A 27,622-nucleotide genomic window follows, 5' to 3' on the forward strand; every position below is an offset into this window, starting at 1 on the left:
AATAAAATTGATTGGGGGTATAATCTGAGCATGTTGTAGGGTGTTCTGGGGTAATGAAGGCCCTAGGTTCTCAGTATGTTTATGTTCTATAGGTGCCTGTCGCCCATGCACTACGTATAGCGTACAGAACTGCATTCTCCTGCAGTGTCTTAGAATCTCTGTCATTTGACTATGGAATCTGAAGAGGAGTTAATTTTTGTTGTTAGTGTTTTGACTGCAGCTGGCCACACTACATTAAAAAAAATGAAACCAAGTGGCCAGAGTCCCAATTCACTTTTGCATCCTCTTCTGTCGTTTCTTTTGCTGCCTTTTTTTTTACACAGCACGTGAACTTTCCCATCACTGAAGCTAGTTGCATGGGAAGTAATCAGACATCTTGACAAGCCTTCAAACCACAAATGCCACTACAAATTAACCACTACCACTACAAAATACTCCTCCTGTCAACATCGTATACGAATACGTGCTACTTTGGGGGCATGCACTGAAAATGTCTGCTCAACACAGCTCACACATGAAAAAAATGCATGTGTAATTCTGTGAAACATAACAAAATGCTCTCTTCTCTAGATAATTAAAACAGTATTTCATACATTTCCTGTTGAGCTCTGTAATGAAAGTGGTTTGTCTACTATTTAAAATAGAATTGCACTTTTAAACACAGAATTGATTTTAAATCATAATGCTCCATAGAAACAGTCTAAGCCAGCAGTTTTCAACCGGGGGTCTGAAGACCCCCCCTTTGGTCCGTGGGGCCCTGTGGCTGAAGCCCGGATCCCCGGCGCCCCTGCGGGCCTGAATTCCAGAGCCCCAAGCACTGGTACTCCCTGTGGGGCAGAAGCCCTGAGCCCATGGGCAGAGTTGGGGACATGGAGGGCATTTCCCGCCACTGCCCAAACTGCAGGGCAAGAGCATGGCAGTCCCGGAGGCAGCTCTACACCTCTCCCCACCCTCATCTCCTCTCCCCGCCCCCTGGCCAGGTCAGAGGTGGGAACTCGGAGCCAGGCAGTGCGAGGCAGCTGCTGCTCTGGCTGCTGCCATGGAGCAGGCAGCAGCAGCGTTCCCTCCTTGTCTGCTGGTGCCCCAAGTTGAAGCTGCTCCTCAGCTCCCAGCCCCCTTTGCTCTTGCAGAGGCAGTCAGTAAGAGCCCCCCCAGGTGGGGAGACCTGGCTCCGTGGCTGGCAGACCCCTCTGGGAACAGGGACTGCAGGGGAGTCCACCTAGCACACAGCCCTTAGTACTGCTCTCCCTACATCCTGAGCTATGCCTTCCCTGCACCCTGAGCTACCCCCTGCCTGCACACAGCCCCAGCTACCCCCCTCCCTGCACCCTGAGCAACCCCCTGCCTGCACACAGCCCCTAGCTACCCCCCTCCCTGCACCCTGAGCTACCCCCTGCCTGCACACAGCCCCAGCTACCCCCCTCCCTGCACCCTGAGCAACCCCCTGCCTGCACACAGCCCCAGCTACCCCCCTCCCTGCACCCTGAGCAACCCCCTGCCTGCACACAGCCCCAGCTACCCCCCTCCCTGCACCCTGAGCAACCCCCTGCCTGCACACAGCCCCTAGCTACCCCCCTCCCTGCACCCTGAGCTACCCCCTGCCTGCACACAGCCCCTAGCTACCCCCCTCCCTGCACCCTGAGCAACCCCCTGCCTGCACACAGCCCCTAGCTACCCCCCTCCCTGCACCCTGAGCAACCTCCTGCCTGCACACAGCCCCAGCTACCCCCCTCCCTGCACACAGCCCCTAGCTACCCCCCTCCCTGCACCCTGAGCTACCCCCTGCCTGCACACAGCCCCAGCTACCCCCCTCCCTGCACCCTGAGCAACCCCCTGCCTGCACACAGCCCCAGCTACCCCCCTCCCTGCACCCTGAGCAACCCCCTGCCTGCACACAGCCCCTAGCTACCCCCCTCCCTGCACCCTGAGCTACCCCCTGCCTGCACACAGCCCCAGCTACCCCCCTCCCTGCACCCTGAGCAACCCCCTGCCTGCACACAGCCCCTAGCTACCCCCCTCCCTGCACCCTGAGCTACCCCCTGCCTGCACACAGCCCCAGCTACCCCCCTCCCTGCACCCTGAGCAACCCCCTGCCTGCACACAGCCCCAGCTACCCCCCTCCCTGCACCCTGAGCAACCCCCTGCCTGCACACAGCCCCTAGCTACCCCCCTCCCTGCACCCTGAGCTACCCCCTGCCTGCACACAGCCCCTAGCTACCCCCCTCCCTGCACCCTGAGCAACCTCCTGCCTGCACACAGCCCCAGCTACCCCCCTCCCTGCACCCTGAGCAACCCCCTACCCGCACACAGCCCCAGCTACCCCCCTCCCTGCACCCTGAGCAACCCCCTGCCTGCACACAGCCCCTAGCTACCCCCCTCCCTGCACCCTGAGCTACCCCCTGCCTGCACACAGCCCCTAGCTACCCCCCTCCCTGCACCCTGAGCAACCTCCTGCCTGCACACAGCCCCAGCTACCCCCCTCCCTGCACCCTGAGCTACCCCCTGCCTGCACACAGCCCCAGCTACCCCCCTCCCTGCACCCTGAGCAACCCCCTACCCGCACACAGCCCCAGCTACCCTCTCCCTGCACCCTGAGCAACCCCCCTGCCTGCACACAGCGCCAGAACCCCCCTCCCTGCACCCTGAGCTACCCCCTGCCTGCACACAGCCCCAGCTACCCCCCTCCCTGCACCCTGAGCAACCCCCTACCCGCACACAGCCCCAGCTACCCTCTCCCTGCACCCTGAGCAACCCCCTACCCGCACACAGCCCCAGCTACCCTCTCCCTGCACCCTGAGCTACCCCCTGCCTGCACACAGCCCCAGCTACCCTCTCCCTGCACCCTGAGCAACCCCCCTGCCTGCACACAGCCCCAGCTACCCTCTTCCTGCACCCTGAGTTACCCCCTGCCTGCACACAGCGCCAGAACCCCCCTCCCTGCACTCTGAGCAACCCCCCTGCCTGCACACAGCCCCAGCTACCCTCTCCCTGCACCCTGAGCAACCCCCCTGCCTGCACATAGCCCCAGCTACCCTCTCCCTGCACCCTGAGTTACCCCCTGCCTGCACACAGCGCCAGAACCCCCCTCCCTGCACTCTGAGCAACCCCCCTGCCTGCACGCAGCCCCAGCTACCCTCTCCCTGCACCCTGAGCAACCCCCCTGCCTGCACACAGTCCCAGCTACCCTCTCCCTGCACCCTGAGCAACCCCCTACCCGCACACAGCGCCAGAACCCCCCTCCCTGCACTCTGAGCAACCCCCCTGCCTGCACACAGCCCCTAGTACCAGGGCTGCCCAGAAGGGGGGGCAAGTTGGGCAGTTTGCCCTGGGCCCCGCAGGGACCCCCACGGGAATATAGTATTCTATAGTATTGCAACTTTTTTTTATGGAAGGGGCCCCCGAAATTGCTTTGCCCCAGGCCCCCTGAATCCTGTGGGCGGCCCTGCCTAGTACCTCTCTCCCTGCACCCTGAGCTACCCCCTGCCTGCAAACAACCCCAGCTACCCCCCTCCCTGCACCCTGAGCTACCCCCTGCCTGCACACAGCCCCAGCTATTCCCCTCCCTGCACCCTAAGCTGTTTCCAAACTTTTTGAGCTAAACCCCCCACCTTTGAGTTGTTATTTTTGGTTGTGTGCCCCTACCCTCCCCCCAACCCAGACAGGCTGGGGTGAGTCAGGAGGTGGGCACTCCCTCCCTGGACCCCACCATGCGGAGGTGGCTCTAGCTCCACTGGCCCCTGACTCCCCCGCCCCAATAGAAGTCAAACTACACCTATGCCCAAGACCTCCCCCTGCTGGGCCCTGGAGTTTTTATAGCATGTTGAGCGGGGCCTCAGGGAGAAAAAGGTTGAGAATCCCTGGTCTAAGCAATGTTCTCCGGATTCTCTATCCTCGGATTCAGGCTTCATCTCTCAGTCTAAAAGGTGGTATGTTTAATATTAAAACATGAAAATGTACTGTAAAAGAAACATCCAGCTATTCTGGGAGGATTAGCAAAGCATGGGATTTATGGGTGTAGCTTGGGTGCTTTGCCATTGATTCCCCTGGGAAAAGGCTTATGGCCCTCTCATCCTAGAGAAGCCACGAAGAAAGGATCCTTTGGCTTCCGCTGTGGTGGATCGTACTGGTCTAAGTTGAGGGAAGACTGATAATAAAAACAAATCTTCAAAAAACCCAGTTCTAGGAGGAGAAAAAAAATCCCTCCTACGTATCTCAGTGAGTGGGCTCCCAGCAGTCTCGTGGTGGCTGGGGCCATTCTGGACATTGATTGGGGTCCTTGGTTTGATAATGTGGAATGTTCCAAAGAGCTTTATTGATCACTGTCACTTTGGAGGTACATCAGGAGGTACCTATGTTGGTGTCATGCCAAGCACACTTACGGGCCCACAAAGTGGTGATCTTTTCTCTGTATTGCCAAAGGAGTGAGAGGGTTGTATAAATCGTTCACTTCCCTCTCCAGTTGTTTTAGTGGGAGCTGCCTGGCTAGAAACATTAACCAAGGGAATTTTCTCAGTCCCTCTCATTAAGCTAATGAGAGAGTTTAATTGCGACTCTTTCTCTCCCTCGTCATAGGTTCATGGCACATCTTTAGGACAAGCCAGGTGGAGGGGGAGGTGCCACCTTTTTCTGTATCTCTTTACTTGCTTGTGCTACCTTTCCAATCCTCTAACGTGACTGAAGGAAGGAGACCTCTGTTTAAAGCACAGAGATTTCTGTTCCTGACTTACGAATTAAAAATATATGTAGTCCTGTCATCCCAATTTGTGAGCTCTGCATACGAAAGTATGTATAAAATAGTGTATGTGCTACTGATAATAAAGCAGTTGCCTCATAGATTCCACCTACTTTCCTTACTGAATCTTTTTTGGTTCAGTACATTTTTCAGTGTGGTTATTGTCTCCATTTTTATGGAGTGTCCAGTTCAGGTTCCAAAATCGCCATATTAGAACCCTTCTAAAGAGAGTAAGTGTTGATACATTCAGAACAGTCCATCTCTTGCCCCAGTGTCTGTCTTTAAAACACAGTAACATTTTCCAAAACCATCCTACGTTTTTGAGACAGCCATGAATTTAATGCATGAGAAACTCTGCTGTGGAATCCATTAAACATACCTCCTCCCCTTGCCTCTAGAATTAGAACTTCTGTGATTGTGAGCAAACACTTCTTACTGCATGTGCCAATGAGCAGAATTTTTTTTGTTTACAGTTACACCCTGCCTTTGTCCATAGCTTTTTCTAGCTGCACTTGTTGCTGCAAATGAAATAACACCTCTAATCTACTGATAAAGGCTCTGTTTTCAATACCATTTTTGAAGAATAACTGCTTTATCGTAACAAATATTCCCAGTTATAGTTTGAGATAATATTCTGCTCACCAGCTGTTAATTCACACATTGAAAATTATTTTTTGTTTAAAAAGTTTTTCCCTGGTGTGAAAAAAAATAGTTATACTGTGAAAATTCCATGGATGTTGTATAAGTTATTTTACAATCTATTTGGCTATATCATTTTTAAATATGTGCCCTTTGCACTGTAAAAATTTCTAAGAATTATTCCCAGGCAGCTTATGGTTTAAAATGACTTGTCTAATAATTAGTAAATCAACGCCCACTAAGCATCTTAGAATTAGTTTTCTGTAAAGTTGCTTAGTGTCTTGTCACTTCAGAAATGTTTGAAACAACACAATTAAGAAAATATTCAGAATAAGAAAGTATGTTGGTAAATAGAGATGAGTAAGAATGTCCTAATTTAGACTTTTTTCCCTTCATAGAAAAGCCTCTACGGTACATGCATTCAAGAACATGCCTACTACGGTAATTTAGCTGCTTTTAGCAATGCAGCCATGCACTATGTTGTACCCATTCATCCATGCAGCACAGGTAATTAAGTTGATATTCCAACACCAGTTCCCCTACTGACCTTTGAAACAATGTGTTTTGCTCCATCAACAAATTAACTTCAATCAGAGGCTATTCTAGTAAATATGATCTTCATATACTATGAATATACTTACTTATCCCATCCTGGTGACAGATATTAACATCAACATTAAAAATGAAGCTCTGGCAAAGGGCAAATAACTGTTATCTTCTGGTAGACCTGTATGTCAATTACTGTCTATTGCCCTTACCCTGTTCTTTTTGTGTTGTGCTTTACAATATTGATTTAGCCATCGTAGTTACTCGTCGGTGTGAAAGTCTCGGAAACCATGCTGCCATAGATATGTGGTCTTGCTTTTTCATCTCAACAATGACCAGAGGAAAGGTTCAGCGATTAAAAGCTTTCTTACACAAAGCTTATTTGGGATCAGATGTGTGTGTGTGTGTGTCCCCATGTGTCCGTCCTAGCATTCCACAGCGATCTGGTTTTCCAGCAGTATTTAAGTGAAGTGAATTCCGGATCAGGCTGTTGGGGCCAGGCTTTGAATTGCCATTGCTTGGGTTCCAGTTCTATAAGGTGTGACATATTTGTTATAAACTGATTACTCATGAGGAACCTCAAGGAAACCAAAAGCTTCTAAAGCTGAAGTGACGTTTTCTTAAAGTGACTTAACTTTTTAATTGTAAGAACTATTAGGTGTATAGAATAGGCTGCCATGGGAAGTGGTGAAAACCTCATCACTGGAGCCATTTTAAACTAGACTGGATAAATCACTAGAAGTAGTATTGTAAGGAGCAGTTCTGCACTTGCAAAAGTATGGACTGGTAATGATGATCTAATGGGCCTGTCTAGCTCTAATAAATAAATGTTCAAAAAAGTAAGCTTCATCAGTAAGCTCTGGAAAAGCACTCATCATAAGAGCTGAATGGTTCTGACTTAAGCCTATATTTAAAATTAAACTTCATAAATAAGACCTGTTTAGAAAACAAATATGGGGCTTTGAATGGAACAGTCATTTATTGGTGGATCAAAAGTAAATGGTGCCTGAATTCAATCCAATCAAACTGCCCCCTTCTCCTACAAAAGTGCTCACAGAACTCCTGGCTCTCAATCATTAGATCCAGACTTTGGAGTTCAGAGACCCCCTCCCCAGCTCAAGGTATGGATTCACATATTCTGCCTTAATCCATTCTTGCAGGTATTGTGGGAACTTTGGCCCTACCTACACTGCAGTGGGTGCTGGCCTGTTTTGTGGCTTCATTATTCCCGGAATAGCTGCCCCTGGAAATAGAACTTCCACATCTGTGTTGTTTTGCCTGTTCAGGAAACTCTATGTTTAGGGGTATTTGGGTCCCACCTTCTTTAGAAGGGTACTTTACTGTTCTGTGTTCCCTTCCTTCCCCTCTTCTCCCCTTTCCCCCCCCCCCCCCGACTTGTTCCAGCATAACATAGGGTTACCATACGTCCTCTTTTTCCCGGACATGTCCGGCTTTTCGGCACTCAAACCCCCGTCCGGGGGGAATTGCCAAAAAGCCGAACATGTCCGGGAAAATGGCGGCTCTGCTCCTCCCCTGACTCTTCGGCTCTGTTTAAGAGCCGAGCTGCCCGAGCGCTATGGGCTTCAGGCAGCCCCCTTGTCTCCGGACCCCAGCCGCCGGCCAGGCACTTCCCCTCCCGGGCTCCGGCGGCGCAGGGTCCGGAGGCACGGGGGCTGCCCGAAGCCGGTAGAGCTGGGGCAGCTCGGCTCTTAAACAGAGCCGAAGAGTCGGGGAGGAGCAGAGCCTCCAGCCGCGGCGGCTCTGCTCCTCCCCGACTCTTCGGCTCTGTTTAAGAGCCGAGCGCTACGGGCTTTGGGCAGCCCCCATACCTCCGGACCCTGCGCCGCCGGAGCCCGGGAGGGGAAGTGCCCGGCTGGGGGCGCAGGGTCCGGAGGCACGGGGGCTGCCCGAAGCCGGTAGCGCTCGGAAGCCGGTAGCGCTCGGGCAGCCCGGCTCTTAAACAGAGCCGAAGAGTCAGCGGAGGAGCAGAGCCTCCAGCCGCGGCGGCTCTGCTCCTCCCCGACTCTTCGGCTCTGTTTAAGAGCCGGGCATGGGGGCTGCCCGAAGCCGGTAGCGCTCGGGCAGCCCGGCTCTTAAACAGACCCTGCGCCGCCGGAGCCCGGGAGGGCAAGTGCCCGGCTGGGGGCGCAGGGTCCGGAGGCAAGGGGGCTGCCCGAAGCCCAAGCACTACCGGCTTCACGGTTTGCCGGGCAGCCTCCAGACCCTGCGCCCCCGGCTGGGTGCTTCCCCTCCCGGGCTCCAGCTGTGCTGGGCAAGCGCCGGCCGGGGGCGCAGGGTCTGGGGGCTGCCCGGCAAACCGTGAAGCCGGTAGCGCTCGGGCAGCCCTTTCCCCGTGGCTGGGAGTGGGAGGGAGGAGGGGGCGGAGTTGGGGTGGGGAAATGGGCGGGGCCAGGGCCCGTGGAGGGTCCTCTTTTTTTATTTAATAGATATGGTAACCCTAGCATAACATGTACTTTGTATACTGACTTGCATATAAGCAGGCCTCTAATTTCAATAATAAGTCAGTGCCAAATGTGTGCTTTGCATCTTAAACGTCATGCATGCTTGTGAAGCTACTTTTCTCATTTGGGGTAGGCTTGGTGCTTTGCTCTTTCCCTTGTCCTGCCACACCTCTCTTCTTCCTCCTGTGGCCTTTGAATTTCACCCTGAATCTCTTGGCTTATACAGCAATATATATGGTAATTTTCATGTTCACTTGCATGGATTTTGTGCTTATCTCATGGAACAAAAATGATACTTGCACACAATGTGCATTGGCTTGTCTCAAATCAACCCTTGTTCTAGCCTTAGGCAATTTGGAGCATTCTAATGGAATACTTTCTGTAGTCTAGGGAAAGAACAAAGCTTCCTCCCCTCCCCCAAGGACCTGCATCACAGCACCCATCCTTGACCAAAGAGTAGTTGGTTGAGATTTCCTCTGGAGTCCATCCGTGCTGCTGCTCATAGGAACATAAGAATTATCATACTGCATCAGACCAGGGGTCCATCTCGGTCAGTATCCTGCCATCAATACAGGCCAGTACCGGCTGCTTCAGACAAAGTGCAAGAAAGCTTGCAGTAGGCAGAGAGGAATAACCTGCCCCCAGGGAAAGTTTCCTCCTAAGCCCCAATAGTTAGAAGTTGGCTCATCTGCAAGCAACTGTACATCTAGCCAGGCCAGACGCTCCCTGCCCTGTTAGTACTACTAAGTGCTGTGGTGTCTGTAGTCAAGCTTCACTCTACCTGCCAATGAGCCTCAACCCTGATAGGAGGTACCAACTCCAGAGGTGGGAGAGACAGTAAAATCCTTGTAACCTATTCAGGGTTTCCTTTCATTGGTGAAACTGGTAACAGCGGTGTCACCTGGAATGAGGATGATATGTGTCTGCTGGGGAGCTGGGCTGTGGCCACCAAATGCAAATGAACAGCCATCTAATGGCAACGCAGTGATGAATCCATCCTGGGTTGGCTTCCAGCAGTGACTTAAGGTCCTGATCTAGTAAAACATTTGCACATGTGCATAATGTTAATAGGAAGAGGAGCTAAAGAATGTAATGAGTAAAACAAAAAGGTGCAGAAAAGCAGAAGGATGAATGAATGCTGGTGCTGAGGGGAAAGTGTATTAAAGGAGGAAAGATGCTGGAAAGAGAGTGCAGGCAATAGTGGACATAACATTAGATTTGAGCTTCCAGCATAATATGGTGTTAAAAAAGCCAATGTAAATTGCCCACACAGAGAGCAAGGGCCAGAAAGAGGCAGACAGTGGGGAACCTCTGTAAGTAAGTGTTGCAGCTCTTGTGATTTTATCATGAATCTTGCAATATTTGTGTTTTTCTTAAGACCCCAGATCCTGTAGTCAAATGATTTAGGTCAGAATCTCGTTTTTATTTTTTAAAAAGTAAGATTCTATCCCTCTCTGAGAAGAGCTTGAAAACATTACCTGAGTTCACCCTAATAACTCAGATGACAAATAAAGAACCCCCAACATTTTTTTTTTTAATCTCATAATTTTAAAGCTATTTGCATGATTTTTTGAGATCTAACTAGTGACTGTTGAACAGGGTTGGCAATGCTGAAATAATACTAAGTGATTTATGAAAGACGGAAGAATTAAATTATTTTTGCAAATAGGCAAGAAGAAGAAAATGAAATCATTTACTATCCACCAACTTCTCCAGTTTCTGCTGCAAGGGAATATCCCGGATGCTGTCATTCCTCTGTGTGCTTCCTTTCAAAGCCTTCTTTGCTGCTTCTCTGATTTGTATGTGGAGATTCTACAGTGTGCGTTAATAACTCCATGAAGGAAAAAAGGGGTGCAAATAATGGTGTATCCTCCAGCGTGATTGGAGGGATAACTTTCAGGTCTTTATAAAAGGAATTAAACCTGCTTTATTGCCATTGCCTTTCTTTGTTAGCAAGTGACAATATGAACGGGTAATATAACGAATCCTGTCACATTCTCTCCAACAAAATCACCAAGTGAGTAATAAAGGTGGGCAAGTAATGTTCAGTTGTATGTGCCTTTGCAATGGCTGTGATCAATGTACTGATCATCTCGATAGGAGGTAATCCTCAGATGCTGTGTGGTCGGTCCCCCTCTGAAGGTGTTGCCTGTTTTCAGAAGATTTAACAATATAACTGTTGGTTCTGGCTCTTCAGCTGATGCTATTGATGCCATAGTCTTGCAGTATTTTCTCCAAAACTTGCCTGGTTTTTGCTGTTGCAAGGCAATTCAGATACTAAACCAAAAAGGGTTTCCATAATAGAATATAGTAAAGAAAGGCGGCAGGTGAAATGAACTAATTCTGAAGAAGTGGTAGCATCAACTTCTATTGAAAATGTTGCCTAATATCATTTTACTGACTGACTTTTTACTTTTGTTAGATAAGAAATATTAAACCAATTTTGTTTTAAATTAAAACAGCCCTGGTAAATAGAATTACTGACCTGCCTACCACCCTTCAATCTGTGGCATCAGGAAAACACTAAGATTTCCTAAATCACTGTTCCACCCTGGCAGTTCGGTCATGTACTATTCTTTAAGTTTTCTACACAAATAAAAAGCAAAACATATATGCAGGAGGCAAACAGAAATGTAAGCGTAGAAAAATGGCAAGTAATATAAAAAGAATACTCCAGCAATCACACAGCGCTGATCCTCTTCAGTGAGCCAGGGGGTCACTAACTAAGGTAGTCAATGCTGTGCATATGAATAGGAAAATAAATTGCAGAAGGTATGAGACTGCTGCAACCTAATAAAAAAATAAATATCCCAAGCTCTGTGAAGGAAGTTAAATATATTAAGGCAGCACTTCCAAGCCCGAGCAGATGGGATGGGAAGATGGGCTGGAGCCCCAGGCTAGTCCCAGGGAGGAGTTGGGTAGAAGAGAGGAATGATGAATTTTGACTAGGGATAGAAAGCTACATGAACCTGGAGCAGTCACCTCACTATGAGAATCTCTTTGTTCCCATGATGACTTTTATTGGAAGCATTTGCATGGACAGACTCTGGCATCAACTCCCCTGCCCAGACTTCTCTCTTATCAATGTAAGGAGCTGACCCATGACAGTGCGTGTTGCCTGGCACCTGAGAACCACTAAAGGCGCCCGAGCCCATGGCTTCTGTTGATTGGGAAGGGTTGGGACAGCAAACAATAAAGTAAAAATCAGCAAATGCAAGATGTGTTTTTTAAATACATTGAATAGGAGCAAGAGAACAGAAAAGAAGAGTGTGAATGCCAGAAAAGGGCTGGATTGCAGAGCTGTGCCAGAGCAGTGTGTGTGGGTGGGAGTGTGGGGGGAGGAGATGTCCATCTGCAGTCCAGAGCAAAGGGCACTCCAGCAGAAAGTTGAGAACTGCTGCTGAGATAGTGATGGAAACTTTGTCTTCATTGAAATATACTAACCTGTCTGAGTAGACTTTATTTTTGAATCTGACTCCCCCCTGCCTGTATGTATCCTTTCTCCATACAGTTGACAGAAGTCTTGTCTGCAGAATGTGTGGTACTTTTCAGGTAGTGATACAATTGTTGCTATTCTCCCTACCAGACATGTATAGAAATTCTTGTATTCACTTCATTGCAGGCTTCTGTTCAGTTCTCTCCTAGCCCATATGCATTTGAGCAATCACTAGAAGGACGTTCCACTCTAGTTTTTGTCAAGTCCTCAGCACTAAAATGCACTTGGAATGTTTGGGGTCTTTTAATTCAGCGTTACCTCATATGGTTCACTTGAGTCTCAGTTCTACAGGACAGTGGGGTGCACACAAAATCTTGCTTGTATGAAGCTTATTGTTATGCTGTGTAATCCGAAGCAGCAGAGTAGGAATGTTTCCAGCAGAGTTACAGCAGCAAGGAATTGGCCAACACAAAATTTAAAATTGAGGGGACCAAAATCGGCACCTTCAGTTAATACACCGACCTTTCACTTCTGGAGACGTGCGGCTTCATTCAAAAGTGCTGAGGACTGACAGATTCCATCCTCGTTCTTATTTGTCCACCTCACTAAGCTAGCACACAGGCTTGCCCTTCAGTCGTTTTTGCTCCGAGTTTGGCCCAGGGCTGATACAGTAGGCTGGGGTTGCAGGTGCAATGACAGAAGTAAATATAGAAAGCTTGCACAGCTCCTGTCCGCTCTACTCCTGGCTTTAGGTATTGCACCTAGCCGCTGATCAGCCAAGCACTTGAGCATGTATTCAACTTCAGGTACGTGAAGAGTCCAGTTGATTTTAACAGGTGGTCTACTGAGCCTAAGTGCATTATTGGTTCGGGGCCTCGGTCACACTGGTTACCGCTACACAGCAATTAAACACCCATGGCTGGCCGGGGTCAACTGACTCAGGCTCATGGGACGTAGCTTGCAGGGCTGTGTAGGTGCTTGGGCTGGAGCCTGAACTCCGGGACCCTGTGAAGGCCTGGGCCAGCTGTGGCTGTGCCACAGGGCTTTTATTCCAGTGACGTACCCTACATTTTATGAGCACTAAAATCACTCCTGGAATCTTAGGGAAGAAAAGCTAATTATAGTATAATCTCTAATTTTCTATCCTGAAATGTCATCTAGAGTACTTGAAATTACCAGTTATGGTGCTCCTTGATTGTCCTCAAGTCATAATACATTTTGGACAGTCTAATCTAGAGAGCTTTGTGTGCTGAGCTTGATCTGGTATAACGTACACCTGGGAGGCAGACATGCGCCCTTACCAATACAGAGCTCTTCTACTATTTCTTTCTGTTTACTGGTCAGGACAGCATTCCTGTGTTTGAAAGGTATTGGCACCAGTTGGGGTGAGTATGGAGTGGGGTTAAAGCACATGCTATTGTCCACGTGGACTGCTATTGATACAAAATCAAAGGTATTTTCATGTGTGGTGCTTATATTTTAATGTACTGATTACTAAGTTTCCACTTTGATACAGCAGCAAAGAGTACGTCCACCTCGGCCGCCTCCTCCAAAGATACAGCGTTCATCTAGGCCCGTGAGTAGCTGGTAGTTTTGCCTCACTGCCGCAGCTTAACACTGCCTGAATCGCTCTCTCAGTAGCATTACTAAATCTTGGTAGTTTGGACTGTTGAACCTTGCAAAAAGCAACATGGGAATTATACTCCTAAACTGCCTCCTTCTCTGCTGTGGCACAACCTTGGGACCTGCATTTTATTCTGCTTTTCTTTGACAAGTTCTGCAGCTGTAGGTCAATTCTGCAGGTAGCTGATGCTGCTGTTGTGTGACATTTGTTTTTACTCTTGTGGTGATTATTTAAACCAAAAATCCTTCTAGGCTGACATAAGTTTTTAGCCAGTGAGCTTTTGAAGACTTGCACTAAACTCATAAATATGAAAGGAAGCAAAAATCTGACACTAAGTTATTTATTTTCCCCAGGTCTTGCTGTAAATGCATTGGGATTGATTGTTAAATTTTTCCTCCCAGAGTAGGTGAGTTGGATAGGTCTGAAGAATAGGAAATCTGTATCTGGGCAGTACTACATTGTGCCCTGTATAGAAATGTGCATAATGCTCATTTAAAATGCTAGCTGGAGATCCATTTGATTATCTATAGTATAAAAAATTTCAGGCACCAACATCTTGGTAAGACCAAATGCCTCTTTTACAGAAATCAGTGCAGCACCTGTGTTAGGCAAGGAAATGTTGTCTAAGCAGTTTTCTATTTTAAACACTGATTTGTAGCCATACTGTTGCATATTAACTATTCCAGATGCCTTTAAAAATGGAGACTGTGCTAGATCTGAGGCTGTAACTGTTATTTACCAAAGGAAATAAGTTGGTGTCAGTTCAAGCTGACAGTTGTTTTTGCAACAATCTCAGAGGGTACTTAATTCTGTTTAGGATTTCTGCCCAGCGAGCATAATTTCATCAGAAGGCAAATGCTTTCTCTATTTGCTTCCTTATATATCTATATGAAACAACCTAGCAAGTTTTCAAATCTAGTCTTGCTAAAACTTGCTAAAGATGTTTAGTCTCTGTGATGTGCAGGCAAGCAGTTTAACCAGTGCACTTGGGTGTGGGTTCACTTTTAACCTTCAGTGCATGTTCCTAAGTTTATATTTAGGTGGCATGTTTTTTTTCTTTTATAACTGTGGGTGTGGCGCTTAAGAGTCATTGTTATGGATTTCTGCATTGTACACGTCCCTTCTACATGTATAAAAGGCAGTGCTAACTATGCTTATGCATCTCCTTGAATGTAATTGATATCGGAGACCCTCCAGGATATGGTACACAGGGAACAAATTTTCCCCTTCTTCTTTCTAAAACCAGAGGTTCCCTGTAGCACTTCACATTCCTCTTGTTCTGCTCTAGGCTGGTGTTGTGCCATCAGGCCATGCAGGGACTTCTGTGGACAAAATGTTTCTGAACAATATTGCTTCAGTTTGAATAGTGTATTGCATCAAAGCAGACCTTGCCAAGTCTGTTTAATCTCTCAGATGTAGTACATTAGTAGTCCTCAGTATGATGTGTTTGTGTCAACTGTCTTTGCTCCCAAAGTGATTGATAAAAGGTTAGAAAGTAATAATAAAAGCTCCTGTTGCATTCAGCAGCCTGTGCTAGCAAATGCAACTAGAATGCTGCGTTCATCAGGATGAAAATCAAGATAAATGTGTATGATTAAAATAGCTCTTAAAGCATTTCTAGACCTTTTGTTCCAGCAACTGTGCATAGCTACAGCAGGTATGACTTATACATCGTATTTGCATGTACTCAGAAGAATACAGAGCTGCCATAATGTGGCTTTAAGTGATAAGTGCCTGGCGGGGGGATATCATAATTAGTCTTTAAAGTTGACTAAATCCATAGATTATGTGTTTATCAATACTGTTGTTTTGTTTTTAATAGATAAAACACACTTTTTTAGCGTAAAGAATAACATTTTGCACAGAGTGCTTTTCCGGCTCTATATCTTAGAGCATGCTGCAAAGGTGGGTATCAGGAAGTGACTTGTCCAAGGCGGGGACTCCAGATACCCTGACTTCTGCACCCAGGCTCAACCACCACACAACACTGCCTCCCCTTGGCTGCTGCCAGGAAATACGGAATACTTTATCCCAATGGTTTTCAACTCGTGGTCCGCAGACCCCTGCCTCGGGGTCCACGAAGGGTGGTTGTTACCATAGAACAGTGGGTTTCAACCTGTGGTTCAAGGGCCCTTGGGGGTCCAGAGACTGCCTAAGATTTCCAAAGGGATCTGCATCTCTATTCTACATTTGTTAGGGGTCTGAAAATGAAAATAGGTTGAAAACCACGGCTGTGTGAAGATGCTAGTTACTGGCATTTTCAAGGGAGGAATGTTTGTAGCATACATCACAGAGGCAGTTTGAAGTAAAAACACAGTAAGGAAACATATAAGAAATAAGCTTTTTATATTTCACTTTTTGGGAATGAATGTGACACCCTGACAAAGGAACCATTGTTTATAGTGAGCATGACCTGTGGGCTGGAATGAAACTTCTTTCAATTAAAGAAAAGCACTTCAAATGTTGAGTAATAACGTGTAAGGTGAAGTCAGGGCCGGCTCCAGGCACCAGCTTGACAAGCAGGTGCTTGGGGCGGCCACTCCGGAGAGGGGCGGCACATCCAGCTATTCGGCGGCAATTCGGCGGACGGTCCCTCACTCCGGCTCACTTCGCCTTCCCTTTTTTTTTTTTTTTTTTTTTTGCTGCTTGGGGCGGCCAAAACCCTGGAGCTGGCCCTGGGTGAAGTAGGGAGTGTTATGTGCTAGTTTAACCCTTCTACATTAGGTTTTTACCCTTTCTTTCTCATACACACTCTCATGCCATCAGATTTTCTAGGTGCTTGTGCATTCAGTGCACATTTAACCCAGCCTGCTTGGATATATACAGCTTCAAATCCAGCAAGGAATTGGCTTGTTTCCTGACTTTCCCCTGCAGTCCCCCTAGAACAGTGCTCTAAATCCTTCTTAGCATTTTTCCCCAGACACTGCTGGGCTGGTAACACTAGAGAAGCCATCCAAAGTCATCCCCCCTTGAGTACCACCCAAAAGGTGAAAGTGTTCACAGCACGATGACAAGCCAGCTTTATGCATCATTTTCCAGCTCAGGCTTAATTAAACAGCTTTCTTTCTTCCTTTCTCTCTCTCCCTCTCTCTTTCTCTCTCCCTGTATCCCCCTTGCTTGCCTCTCTCTCTCTCTCTCTCTCTCTCTCTCTCTGTTTTATCATCCCTAATGAAGCAGTCTTCTCCATCGATCCCGCTGATTGCCAGCCCATTCTTTTTGTTTGTTGGCACTGAGCCATTCAGCTGCACTCTGACAGCTCAGCTCGTCTAATTAGCTCTGTTGTTCTTTTCCCCATGTTTCACCATGTTGCAAGTTCAGTGGAAGTTGCCACAAACTTAATCCTTCCATTCCTGCCATAAATTCACATTCTTAAGTTGTCTTTATTGTAGAAAGGAACAGTCTTGTGTGGGGACTGATCTTTGTGACCTTAACATCTGACCTTCCTATAAGCCCTTCCTCCACCCCCCACGAATAGCGGCAATCCGTCTCTGAACTTCTCCATCATTTCTGCTGCACACTATTTCCTTTGAAACAAAAATTCAAAAGATAATTCTGCTATTATCTTATGCATGTTCATGTGTCGCAAACCCTACACACAGGGTTCAGGGCTTTTTCCTGCTGTGGAAATTAGAGCTTTATGTTCCTATAACCGTACTAAGGGTGGGGATATGGGGGAGGAGAGACCATCATCTCTCACTGCAAACAAATTCTCCCATCATCCAAAGAGCATTTAGATTGTAGACCTTTAACAGCCTTCTATATACTGCAGCTATTAAGAAAACACAAGCTTAGGGATGGCAGAAGTTTAGTTGTGTTCCGTTCTTTATTTGCGGGCTTTGGAGATTCTTGCTGAAACTGATGTTGGGCTAAGTCAACAACTTAGAGGTTTGTTATGAGAACAATTCTTACATATGAACAACTCCCATCAGAGAAGGTGATCTGTACCTCGTGGCCCTGACCCTGCAAACACTTACGTATGCACTTAGCTTGACACGTGCAAGTAGTCACATTGACTTAAATAATACTGCTCATGCGAGAACAGTTAGGTGTGTGTGTAAACATTCCCTAATCTGAAGCTTGTATATTTCCTGTTCTGTGCTGGCAAAAAAAGCAATGTTTCTCAGCATCAGAAGATGATAAAGCGGTAACTTCAGATAAGACTAATAGAAACGGTATATCAAATATATCATCTAACTGCAGAAAAACTTTAGATTTTATTGAATGGCTACTGAATAAAATTCACATGCAACTCTTCAGTGTTTATGGAAACACACCTAATAATACGTTATATTAAACTGATTAAAGGAACCAAACTCTTTATGGCATCATGGAAATTGGTAATGCTTTTCATGCTTTCACTTTTATTTTCACTTCTTCATTTCTTTCAGTGCTGTCTTCCCTACACAGAAGTGATTGCTGTAGAAAGTCAATCAGTTTATTACAAACAGGCAAAGAAAAAGAGTGTGGTTTTGGAGTTGAACTCTGGTCTCCTGTACATTGTGCAACAAAATACAAGGCTTTCCCATTTTCATTTTAGCAATTAAGTCTTTACATGAAGCACACAATTTGGGGACTCAGACAGAAGATCTAGTATTTGTTCATCTACTGCATGCAGAAGTGAAATAAACTTTGAGTACATGACTAATACCCATCAGTCAGTGTATTGACCTGACTCTTCCAATTACTCACATCTTCAGTATGATTCCAAACTGACAAAAGCATTTACATGACATTTGCTGCTTTAAAAAAGTAAAATAAGTTGAACCATTTTAACCCTTAGCCCAGACGTCTAAACTTAGATATAAATTTGCACAAGTGCCATTAGAGTCCTTTAATGATATGGGTTACTATAGTTCAGTTTAATACAGATTTAATGATAATTTTAGTGTAGCACAGAAATATATAAATTTTCAAGAGGGATTCTGAATGGAAGCAATGTCTAAGCTGGCAATGGATCAATTTTTGCAGATTTTATGTGGAATGTGTCTATTGTTTTGATGCTTGTTAGAGTATTTGATGAAATGTCTCCATTGTGTGTGTATATAATAGGTTCGTCCTCCAAGACCTCACGTTGTTAAGAGACCCAAGAGCAACATTGCTGTGGAAGGGCGAAGGACTTCAGTTTCTAGTCCAGAACAGTAAGTATTTTGTTGCTGCATTTCTCGACATCTGCCTGAGCATGTAAAGGGCCTGGGGTTTGTTTATAATTAACGCTGGTCAAAGAAAGGAAATATAGTTTCACAAAAAAAAAATTCAGAATTTCAGGGTAATTTTAATTATGAAACACAACAGTTTTTCATTTTTTAAAAATTTTGGATGAAAGAAAGGAGTTTAAAAAAATGAATTTTTTGAAATTTCCAGTTTTTTTTTTTTTAAACCAGAATTTTTAAAAAAAAAGCTTTTTATGAACATTTTTAGTTTGGAAAAAGACTTTTCATTTAAAAAAATTTTCAATGGAAAATTGTGACCAGCTCTATTTATAACCCACCATCATTGAGTAGCCTTGCCTAGGAACCAGGGAGTGTTTTATGATCAGACATTTAAGGGTGGTTCTGTATGATTGTTGAAGTCCTTCTGCCACTTGAAGCTCTACAGAGAGCCTTAAATAGTTAGGGTGACCAGACAGCAAATGTGAAAAATCAGGACAGAGGGTAGGGGGTAATAAGAAAAAGACCCAAAAATCTGGACTGTCCCTATAAAATCGGGACATCTGGTCACCCTATATATAGTGAAGGCTTTATAGTGCATGATGTCTCTTGTTTAGTAGCTAAAATTTCATAATCTCTGTAAAGTTGATTGAAAACTTCTCTAAATCACTTCTTTAAATAAGTTTCATTCCTGTGACTGAAGAATATCACATATAAACAACACACAGGCATTGCTTTCCAGCATCTTTTGTTGTTCAAAACAATAATGCATCATCTGTTACCCTGAACAGAGAAGGTTTTGCAGATTTCTCAATGAAAGCTACCAAACAAAAGGACTTCATAGAAGACAGAGATTTGTTGAGTAGTTGATTCAGTCTGAATACAATCTTTCCAACCTGTAGTTAAACAATAGGCCACCAAGTATAAACCTAAAGAGAGAATGGATATCCCTCCTTACTAATGCAGCCTAAAGAACACTTTCAGTACCTGACAGATATATTTTATTAGCATACATATCTGACTTTATTTATTATTCATTTTTATTCAGCAAATTATTAAGAATTTAAATGTTTACATCATCTACAATTACAAAAGAAGTGATTATATGTCACCTCTGTTTGCTTACCAAAATCTGCTACTAGTTTGCTGTACTTTTGAGTGTCTGAATAAGCAGGTTGCCTTATTTTGGTTCAGAATTTGGGAAGCCGAGGACTGGGCATATTGCCAGGGGCCACTGATGTTAGGTAGAAAAGGATGTCTTGGAAAATATTGCCAGTGTCAAGACAGAGTGTTTGGCACTCACTTGGGGAACACTCAGGCAGCCAGGTAAGAACAGCAGGCACTACACTGAGAATGTAAGTTGTCTGAACCAAACTTACAAAAAGAATGAATTTATATTTTTTGCCCTTGGAACGTCTTTAATTATGCTCTTGAAAAGTGGACTTACTTTCAGTTTCTAAAATATCTTCTATCTTATGGTATGTCTTCACTACCCACCGTATCGGCGGGTAGCAATTGATTTATCCGGGATCGATATATCGCGTCTCGTTAAGACGCGATATATCAATCCCCGAACGCGCTCACCGTCAACTCCGGAACTCCACCAGAGCGAGCGGCAGTAGCGCAGTTGACGGGGGAGCCGCGGCCATCGATCCCGCACCATCTGGACCCCAGGTAATTCGTTCCAAGATACTTCGACTTCAGCTATGCTATTCGCGTAGCTGAAGTTGCGTATCTTGGATCGATCCCCCCCCCCCCCCAGTGTAGACCAGCCCTTTGCGTCCCTATCCAACCACAGTATTAATAATCATTTATGTCATGTCCCATCTATATTATTTGTTTGTTCTCTAATCGGAGGTGATTGGGTGTCCTGGCAGTGAAATATCTTCAGTATTTCAGGTTGCAGATAACTATTAAATCTGAAACTATTCAAAAACTTGGAACAAGAAAACACTTACCTTCTGTAAACTTATTTATTTTCAATTCTGAAGAGAGAGTGAGTGTCATCTCAAATTAGATATTTGTTTCACTTTTCCCAAACACAGCAGAATGGGGAGGTATTTAGCATTTGCGTTCAGCTGGAAATAACTGGTCACTTCTAAACTGAGCCACAATCATCCTATACATTTTATAGTGGAATATGATTGCCCTCTTGTGGAATAGATTGCAAGCCAGTCCTGCGCAAGGGTTTGTAAGGTATATGGTGCTTCATGGGAAAGGCTCTCCTTGCAAAAAGATTATAGTGTCCATTTTTATTTAAGGAAATGTATTTTGTGAATCATTTCATTAACATGCTGATCCTTGAATTGTTGCATGACTAATAGACTACAGGGATAGGATAAAGGAATTAGTGTAACCACCATGCATATTTTGTAGGAAGGATTACACATTTTTGGATTAAGCTGCCTGACATCATTCAATTTGACTTGCTTCTAAACTTTATTTACATTTCATGTTACAAAAGAATCAAAACTATATGAGATCAGGAAATTTAGTTGAAAAAGCTCACCGGTATTTTACACTTATACCCACCAATTAAATACAAATTACCATTTTATTCTAAATTTTAATTTTTTGCAGTTAGTTTGTTAGAGATTCCTAAAAATTCAACTATTGAAACTGAACAAATCACTAAATGGCTGTATTGTGGAAATGGCTGTGAATGCAAACAGTATTGATGACTCTTTGCAGGGGTCTGACCTGTTCTTTAGGCACGTGCACTGACAAAGAATTACATTTTGGCATTTCACCATAAGAGGGTTTTTTTTACATTTTAAATGACCAGCAGGAGCTTAGGGCTGGGAAAGGAGTAGCTTCTAGTGCTAGTGACATTTGGTGTGTGGTGCCAGTATTTTTCTGAATCTCTTTCTGATCTGTCCCATCTTCAATGTTTCTCCCAATCCAAATGTCATGTCACAATAGCAGTTAGATGTATTTTCATTCTCTCCTGTCATCAACTTTAGCTGGCAGGACAAACTTGAGCAAACATAGGGCGCCTCTGGCCAGCCAGTTAATACTACAATATTATAATAGACCAGACACCTTGTAAACATTATTCTAACAAAAACCTGTTGGCATTGGGGAGATGAATGGGAAAAGAAAGAGGAGGCAGCTGCAGCTTTCAAGGTGCTATGATAGAAGATGGAAATCTTCACTGGAGAACATGGTATGTGTGGCTCCGGAGCATCACCCCGGGCAAGATCACAAACCAGTGAGGATTAGCTGTGTGGTGGTGTCAGAAATATATAGTATCTTTTGTTTAATAAGAAAGCTAATGTAAATGGCTTGAGACTTTCAAGTGTGGTTGGGCAGGTGCCTTTGAACAGGAGGAGACTCATTAATCCTGACCTCCCTCCTCACTATTTACCCCAGAACAGCATTTTAAATAATTGAAAAACGTTTAAAAGAATAGCTGACCCTAATTAAAGAGAGGACCTTAAGACCGTTTTCTACAAGCCATTATCTTTTGTATTTCCCAGGAGGGGACAGTGCTCCCATGTCTCCCTTAAAGGAAACCACAAAGACAGGATTTGTTTTTAAAAGCTACCCGGTTTTCTCTCTTGCTTGTTTTTGGCATCTCTCTGTATTGTCCCCCACTCTGCAATCAACTGAAACTAGACTATAGCAGCCTTTTGCTATATCATTCTAATACACAAAGAAGAGTTCCTTGCTGGTCAGATTTCTCCTGAGCCCAGATGTAGGCAGAGTTGAATAGAAGACTTTTACCCTTCACCTGTCATTTACCTCTGCCTTTCCAAGTGACACACATTTGTCTTCTATTTATCTCTTCAATGACCAGTCAGGTTGTCCCTCTTTTGTAAGGGTGAACCCTTGTTTCACCTGGCAGTGAAACCGAAAGGTTTGCAACCACCAACAGGAAATTCTTTCCCCCCCCTACACAGGCAAATTCCATTTGCTGTTTTGGTGAGTGCCTCCCATCAGCCTCATGAATGGGCTGAGGAGGAAATGAATAGCCTGTTAATGAAACTTACAGATACCAAATTGGCAGGAGTTGCAAACACCATTCAGGTCAGAGGAACAAAAACAGTGGGACCCAGACAGGTTAGAAATGTGAATGGAATGTAACAAAATGAGATTCAGCTTTAAAACATGTGAGGCTTTTGTCCAAAGATCATGCAAAGTGCACAGTCAGTGGGTGTGAGAAACCTGTAAGGCAATAATGCCAACGGAGACTCGGGTGATAGAGGACAGCTAATTAGATGTGAGTTTGCAAAACAATACGGTAGCAAAACAAGGCGAGTTCAGCTTTGTACTGTATGTGCAATAGTATCATACACTGGGGCAGGGGGCAGGAGCTCAGTGTTTGATGGTGGTGTAGCAGCAGCATGCCTGAGTTGGAACTGGGCCCTTTCTCTTACTGTACAAATACCAATAGCCACCTTCCTTGTGGAAGTGACTGTACAGCCCGTGGGGTCACTTGTCTTCCACCCTGTAAGCACCGGGGATAGTTTATCTTTACTGCTGCCCTGGGGAAAGGAGAGTGAAGAGGAATGCTCAGTAAGAGGGATGACTGAGAGTGGGTGGGTGGGTGGGTGGGAGCAGGCAAATAAATATGTTGCTATCTGAAAACAATAGAGCATGGACACTTTCTCCTACAGGGAGAAATATCATGGGAGGCCCGGCACTGGAGTTTGCTATGGTTGATGGGGAACTTTTTTGAAAATAATGATTGGAGAAAAATCTTTACATGCTTCAGCCAGAGCTATCACAGTGTAACCCTGTGAAACCACCTGGTGCTGGGGATGGTACCCTGGGCTGTTCCCCATCCCCTGCCACCCTGTTCTTTGCTACACTCATTCGTTGTGTTTCATCTTTAAATGAGGGTCTCAGCTTTTCAGGTGGGATCATGCAGTCCGGTAGGTGCACAGAGCGCCTCACACAGTGGGGCCCTCGCCCAGATGGGGATCTTTGGGGCTACGGTGTCACAAACGATAATTAAGAATCATTCCAAGCCTCCTCAGAGTGAAAGTGTTTCTAAATTTTAGAATAACTTTGTTCTTAATGCCGAGCAATAAGCCATTCCCAATAGCAGAGCGACCCTTCCACACAGGGCGCTGATGCTTCTCCCCTCGGTCTGTCGTCTGCATCATGCTGCAACCTATAAGGTGAGAGTGGGAAGGTGTGAGAGACACAGGAGGAGCAACACAGATAGGAAAAGATAATATCTTGGTTTATGGGAAGAAGCATCTGAGTGCAGAAAGATTTACATTTCTTCCCGATCACACTCATAGCAGTTGAATGTGGCCACTCCTTTTGCCAGGATGTGCTTTCTGGCTCTTGGCCCAGCTCGTGGTGAGAGTGTTTCTGATTTTATGTTTTCCCTCCTTCTCTTCCATATCCCTTCATCAGTTCTGCTTCCTGGAGAGCTTCCCCATCAGATGAACCTTTCCTCCCTCCCGGCAGGCCTGCTGCATGTAATGCTGACTTTGCATATGAGCAGAATTGTGATCAGCAGGTTTCCAGCATGTTTGGAAATGGAGATTTTGCAGTAGGGCCTACAGTAATAATATTCTCGGTTTCCATGGGGCTTTTCCAAGGGAAGGGCAGAGAGTGTTTTGGAAAAACAAAACAAACCTGAATCAGGAAAACCCACACTTTCAAAGCCCCCGATGTTTCCTTTCCCATCCCCATGATGGGTGCTCATAACTCCTATTGGCCTTATTGGGAGTGACGTGGGTCTCAGACAAATAGTCTTCGTTTCACAATGTAATTCACATAGTGCACTTCAAAAGCTCCCCCTTTCTCTAATGCAGAGACCTGATCCTGAAAGCCATGGGTCCCTTCCCTGAGGAAGCTCTGGGGGATCAGGTATTTGGTCCATTTGCTTCCTTCCTGCAGGGCAGAGCTTGGTTTATTCTGTTTCTCCTCTGTTTGGGTACATGCATTGTACTGAACAATCTCATCAGACTGACACTAAAACAAGCATCCTCCAAACCATGCCCAGAGCTCTGTACACATACAGCTGCCGTTAACATGGTTGGTTTGTTAACAGCCATGGTTGGTTTGTAGCACTTGTAACACTTACATTGGGGTATAAAACTCCCCCTGAAGACTGACTCTTATTACCAATAAATTAATGTACCTGGCCATTTATCTGACCTAATTCTAGTCCCTTGTTCATTGGAAAATGTAAACAAGTGGGAATGGAAATCTTTCTCCTCATAACTCCCTAAGCACCAATAACTTTCCCCTGACGAACTAGAACCGAGCTGCACTTCTCAACCTGCGCCTGCCTCTCATCCCAGGGTCTTAGCTGAACAGAGCCAGTTACATTTCTCTTACTCGACTGGGAGAGCGATACCACCTTGCCAAGGGACCTGCAGTCAGGATTCGGAAATGGACCAGGAGACCAGCTGGCTTCCTGCATTTTTTTCTTCTACCAATTAAAATTTTATTGTAATTGTTTTAATTTTGTAATGGCTGCCAATGCCACCTGGCAGCGGATATATTTCTATCACTACCCACAGGGGAAAGTTGGTACCGTGCATTCCCTTCTGCATTGCTACTAAAAAGAAAGGAAAAGAAAGCCCAAACCAGCATAAGAATAAATGTCTGCATAAAAGTGGGATGGCACACCTGTCGCGCGCTGCATCCGGAACGAATCAAGCGCGCGCGCACACACACACACACAAACACACACACACACACACACACACACACACACACACACACACACACACACACACACACGGCTGCTGCTAATTGCAGATCAAAACAGGTTTCTGTGAAGCCTAGTCCATATGGATGTGGTTTTTTTCCCTTAAACCGGACTTGACCAAAATAGCACTGAATTGCACTAATGCTACAGTGAATGATTTACTAAGTGAATGATTTACTAAGCGGTGAATCTCCTCAGATGCTCATATGTGGAAGGTCTTTGTAAGGAGGACCTTGGGTTCAGTGGGAGGTTTTGTACCTTCAGCACCACTAGTATATCGGTTCTGAATGACTCCAACTGGACTAAGGGGCATTTTTCAACGTCTCTAAAATACCAGCCCAGTCTATGGGTCTTGCATCCTCTTTCTAGCTGAAGGAGACAAAAAACACAAAAATGTTGCATCAGCTCTTATAAAGGACTACAGCAAATATGAATCACAATACACAATCTCCTCTGAAGTTGTAACATAGCATCCCTTTTCTGAAAAGTCAATTGCCACTCAGGCATCCTTTTCCAGCCATTACATTTATCAAGGCACTTATTTAAAGTGGAGAAATTTACTGTCTCTAGTTATGTGTGTTAGTACTTTTCCTGCACGAGCAAAGCATGTAATTTCCTGGGGCATGTTTTTATTTTCCAGTGGATCGTTGGTTAAAATCAAAAGTCTGAAGGATTCTACCCGGAGGGTAGCGGTGGCACCTCCCAAAAGCACTTGGGTTGTTTCCAGCATGACAGTCTGTTGATATGCCACATACATTATTAAAGTTTGTGGGGAAATTATTTTTTCACCCATGAAAAAGGTAGTGAAATTTTTTTTTTCATTGAGATTTTCCAGAGTTTTATCAAAAATCCAAAAACTGAAAAATTTCTGCTCTTCAGCCACTGAAAACCTAAAGCTTTTTTATTTTCAACAAAAAATTCTCCGAAATTTTCATCAAAAAAAGAATTTTTGGACAGAAACAATCTTTTTTTTCTTTGAAAAAAAAATCTGGTTAGTGCAAAAAGCCAATTATTAAAAATTGTTTTATGGTAAATATTTAACCTGTGGTTGTGGACTCTTAGGCACTATCATGCTTGATTTGGTAATCCAAAAGGAAAGCTCTGTAGCTGGAATAAAAAGCAGAATCTGGCCCATCTGAGTTTCCCTTGGCCCCAGTAAAACACTTGATCCTTACACAGCACTTTTCATCTTCAGAGTGCTTTGCAAACCTTCCTCACAGACCCCTCCCCCCCCCCCCAGGTAGGAGCAGTGCCCGACCCGTAGGGAGATTCATGCAGAGAGGTTACTGAGCTGATTTTCAGAAGCGCTGAGCACCCTGAGCTTGCCCTGATTGCTCAGTGCCTCGGACAAGGAGGCCATAAGTGACTTGTCAAAGGGCCATACAGTGAGTCAGCAGAGAGGCAGAGCCAGGATCAGATACCACTAGCCCTAGGTAGTTAAGAACCCAGGAAGTTTTGGGTCACCATCCTGGGCTGAGACAAGTAATCCATGATGCACTCTAAACACAAACCTAGATTTTCATAGAAATAATTGGGGGATGCAGCTGTTAAAATTCATGTTTATGCTTTAAAACCTGATTCTATCCTGGTTATCTCTGTCTCTGACCCTACAGCGTGGAGAGCTGATGCTAATAGTTATGGCTCTGATAGGCCATTTTTATTGTGTGTGAGACCTCTTTTGCATCCAACTAACCTATCCAGATTGCCTGTTAAGCACACAATGGGCTTCCAGGGAGAGCTCTAGGTTCTGGTTTCTTCACATTAAATATTGACTAGCTGGCTTCCAGGGCACTCAGAGTGGGTAGAAATTAAAATGGAAAAGCAGAGGGTTAAGCTCACAATTAACTGCAAGTCGAAAGGCTTTTGGGCAGGCTAAACCAACATCACTGCAACAGCAGCCGTTCATTATGACTTTCCAGAAATTATGCAGTACTCACTATAGAAGCACTAATGACTTTCCCATGTATTGTATGAATGAAAATTGGCTGCTGTGTGATAGTGGGCTCATTACATTGAAGTTAGCATGAAATCAGCATGATGGCTCGGTTGAATGGTGGTAGCTTATCAAGCACATTGCATTTTACTTGCTGTGGCCAGCTTCCTAGAGCCTCTGCCACCCGGAAATTACTGTGTATGGTACAGAGGTTTCGCACAGCACCATTGTAAGCAAGAACATCTATTGGGGAGGTTGTTAAGCCAGCCTGCTTCCTAACTGAGCAAATGCAGCTGGGTCAAAAATGAATAAATAAAATCACTGCAGAATATTGCAGAAAGATCTGCTACATGCTGTCCTCTTCATCTTCATGGGGAAAGGCTGTCATGGAGGAAGCTAGACACAAAGAAGGTGATGCCTTGAA

The 27,622-nt window shown here is 45.3% G+C and overlaps 1 protein-coding gene across 1 annotated transcript in view; it reads left to right on the forward strand.

Annotated features, from left to right (window-relative positions):
• DENND1A (DENN domain containing 1A) overlaps nt 1-18,581 on the forward strand; it is a 217,743-nt gene extending 199,162 nt beyond the window's left edge. Inside the window, exon 17 of the mRNA XM_065418676.1 lies at nt 18,489-18,581. Within this exon, the coding sequence (XP_065274748.1) occupies nt 18,489-18,581 (93 nt within the window). The remainder of the gene's footprint in view (nt 1-18,488) is intronic.
• Nucleotides 18,582-27,622: the final 9,041 nt, after the last annotated feature.

The sequence above is a fragment of the Emys orbicularis genome, chromosome 18 (genome assembly GCF_028017835.1).
Source record: "Emys orbicularis isolate rEmyOrb1 chromosome 18, rEmyOrb1.hap1, whole genome shotgun sequence".
Lineage (NCBI taxonomy): Eukaryota > Metazoa > Chordata > Testudines > Emydidae > Emys > Emys orbicularis.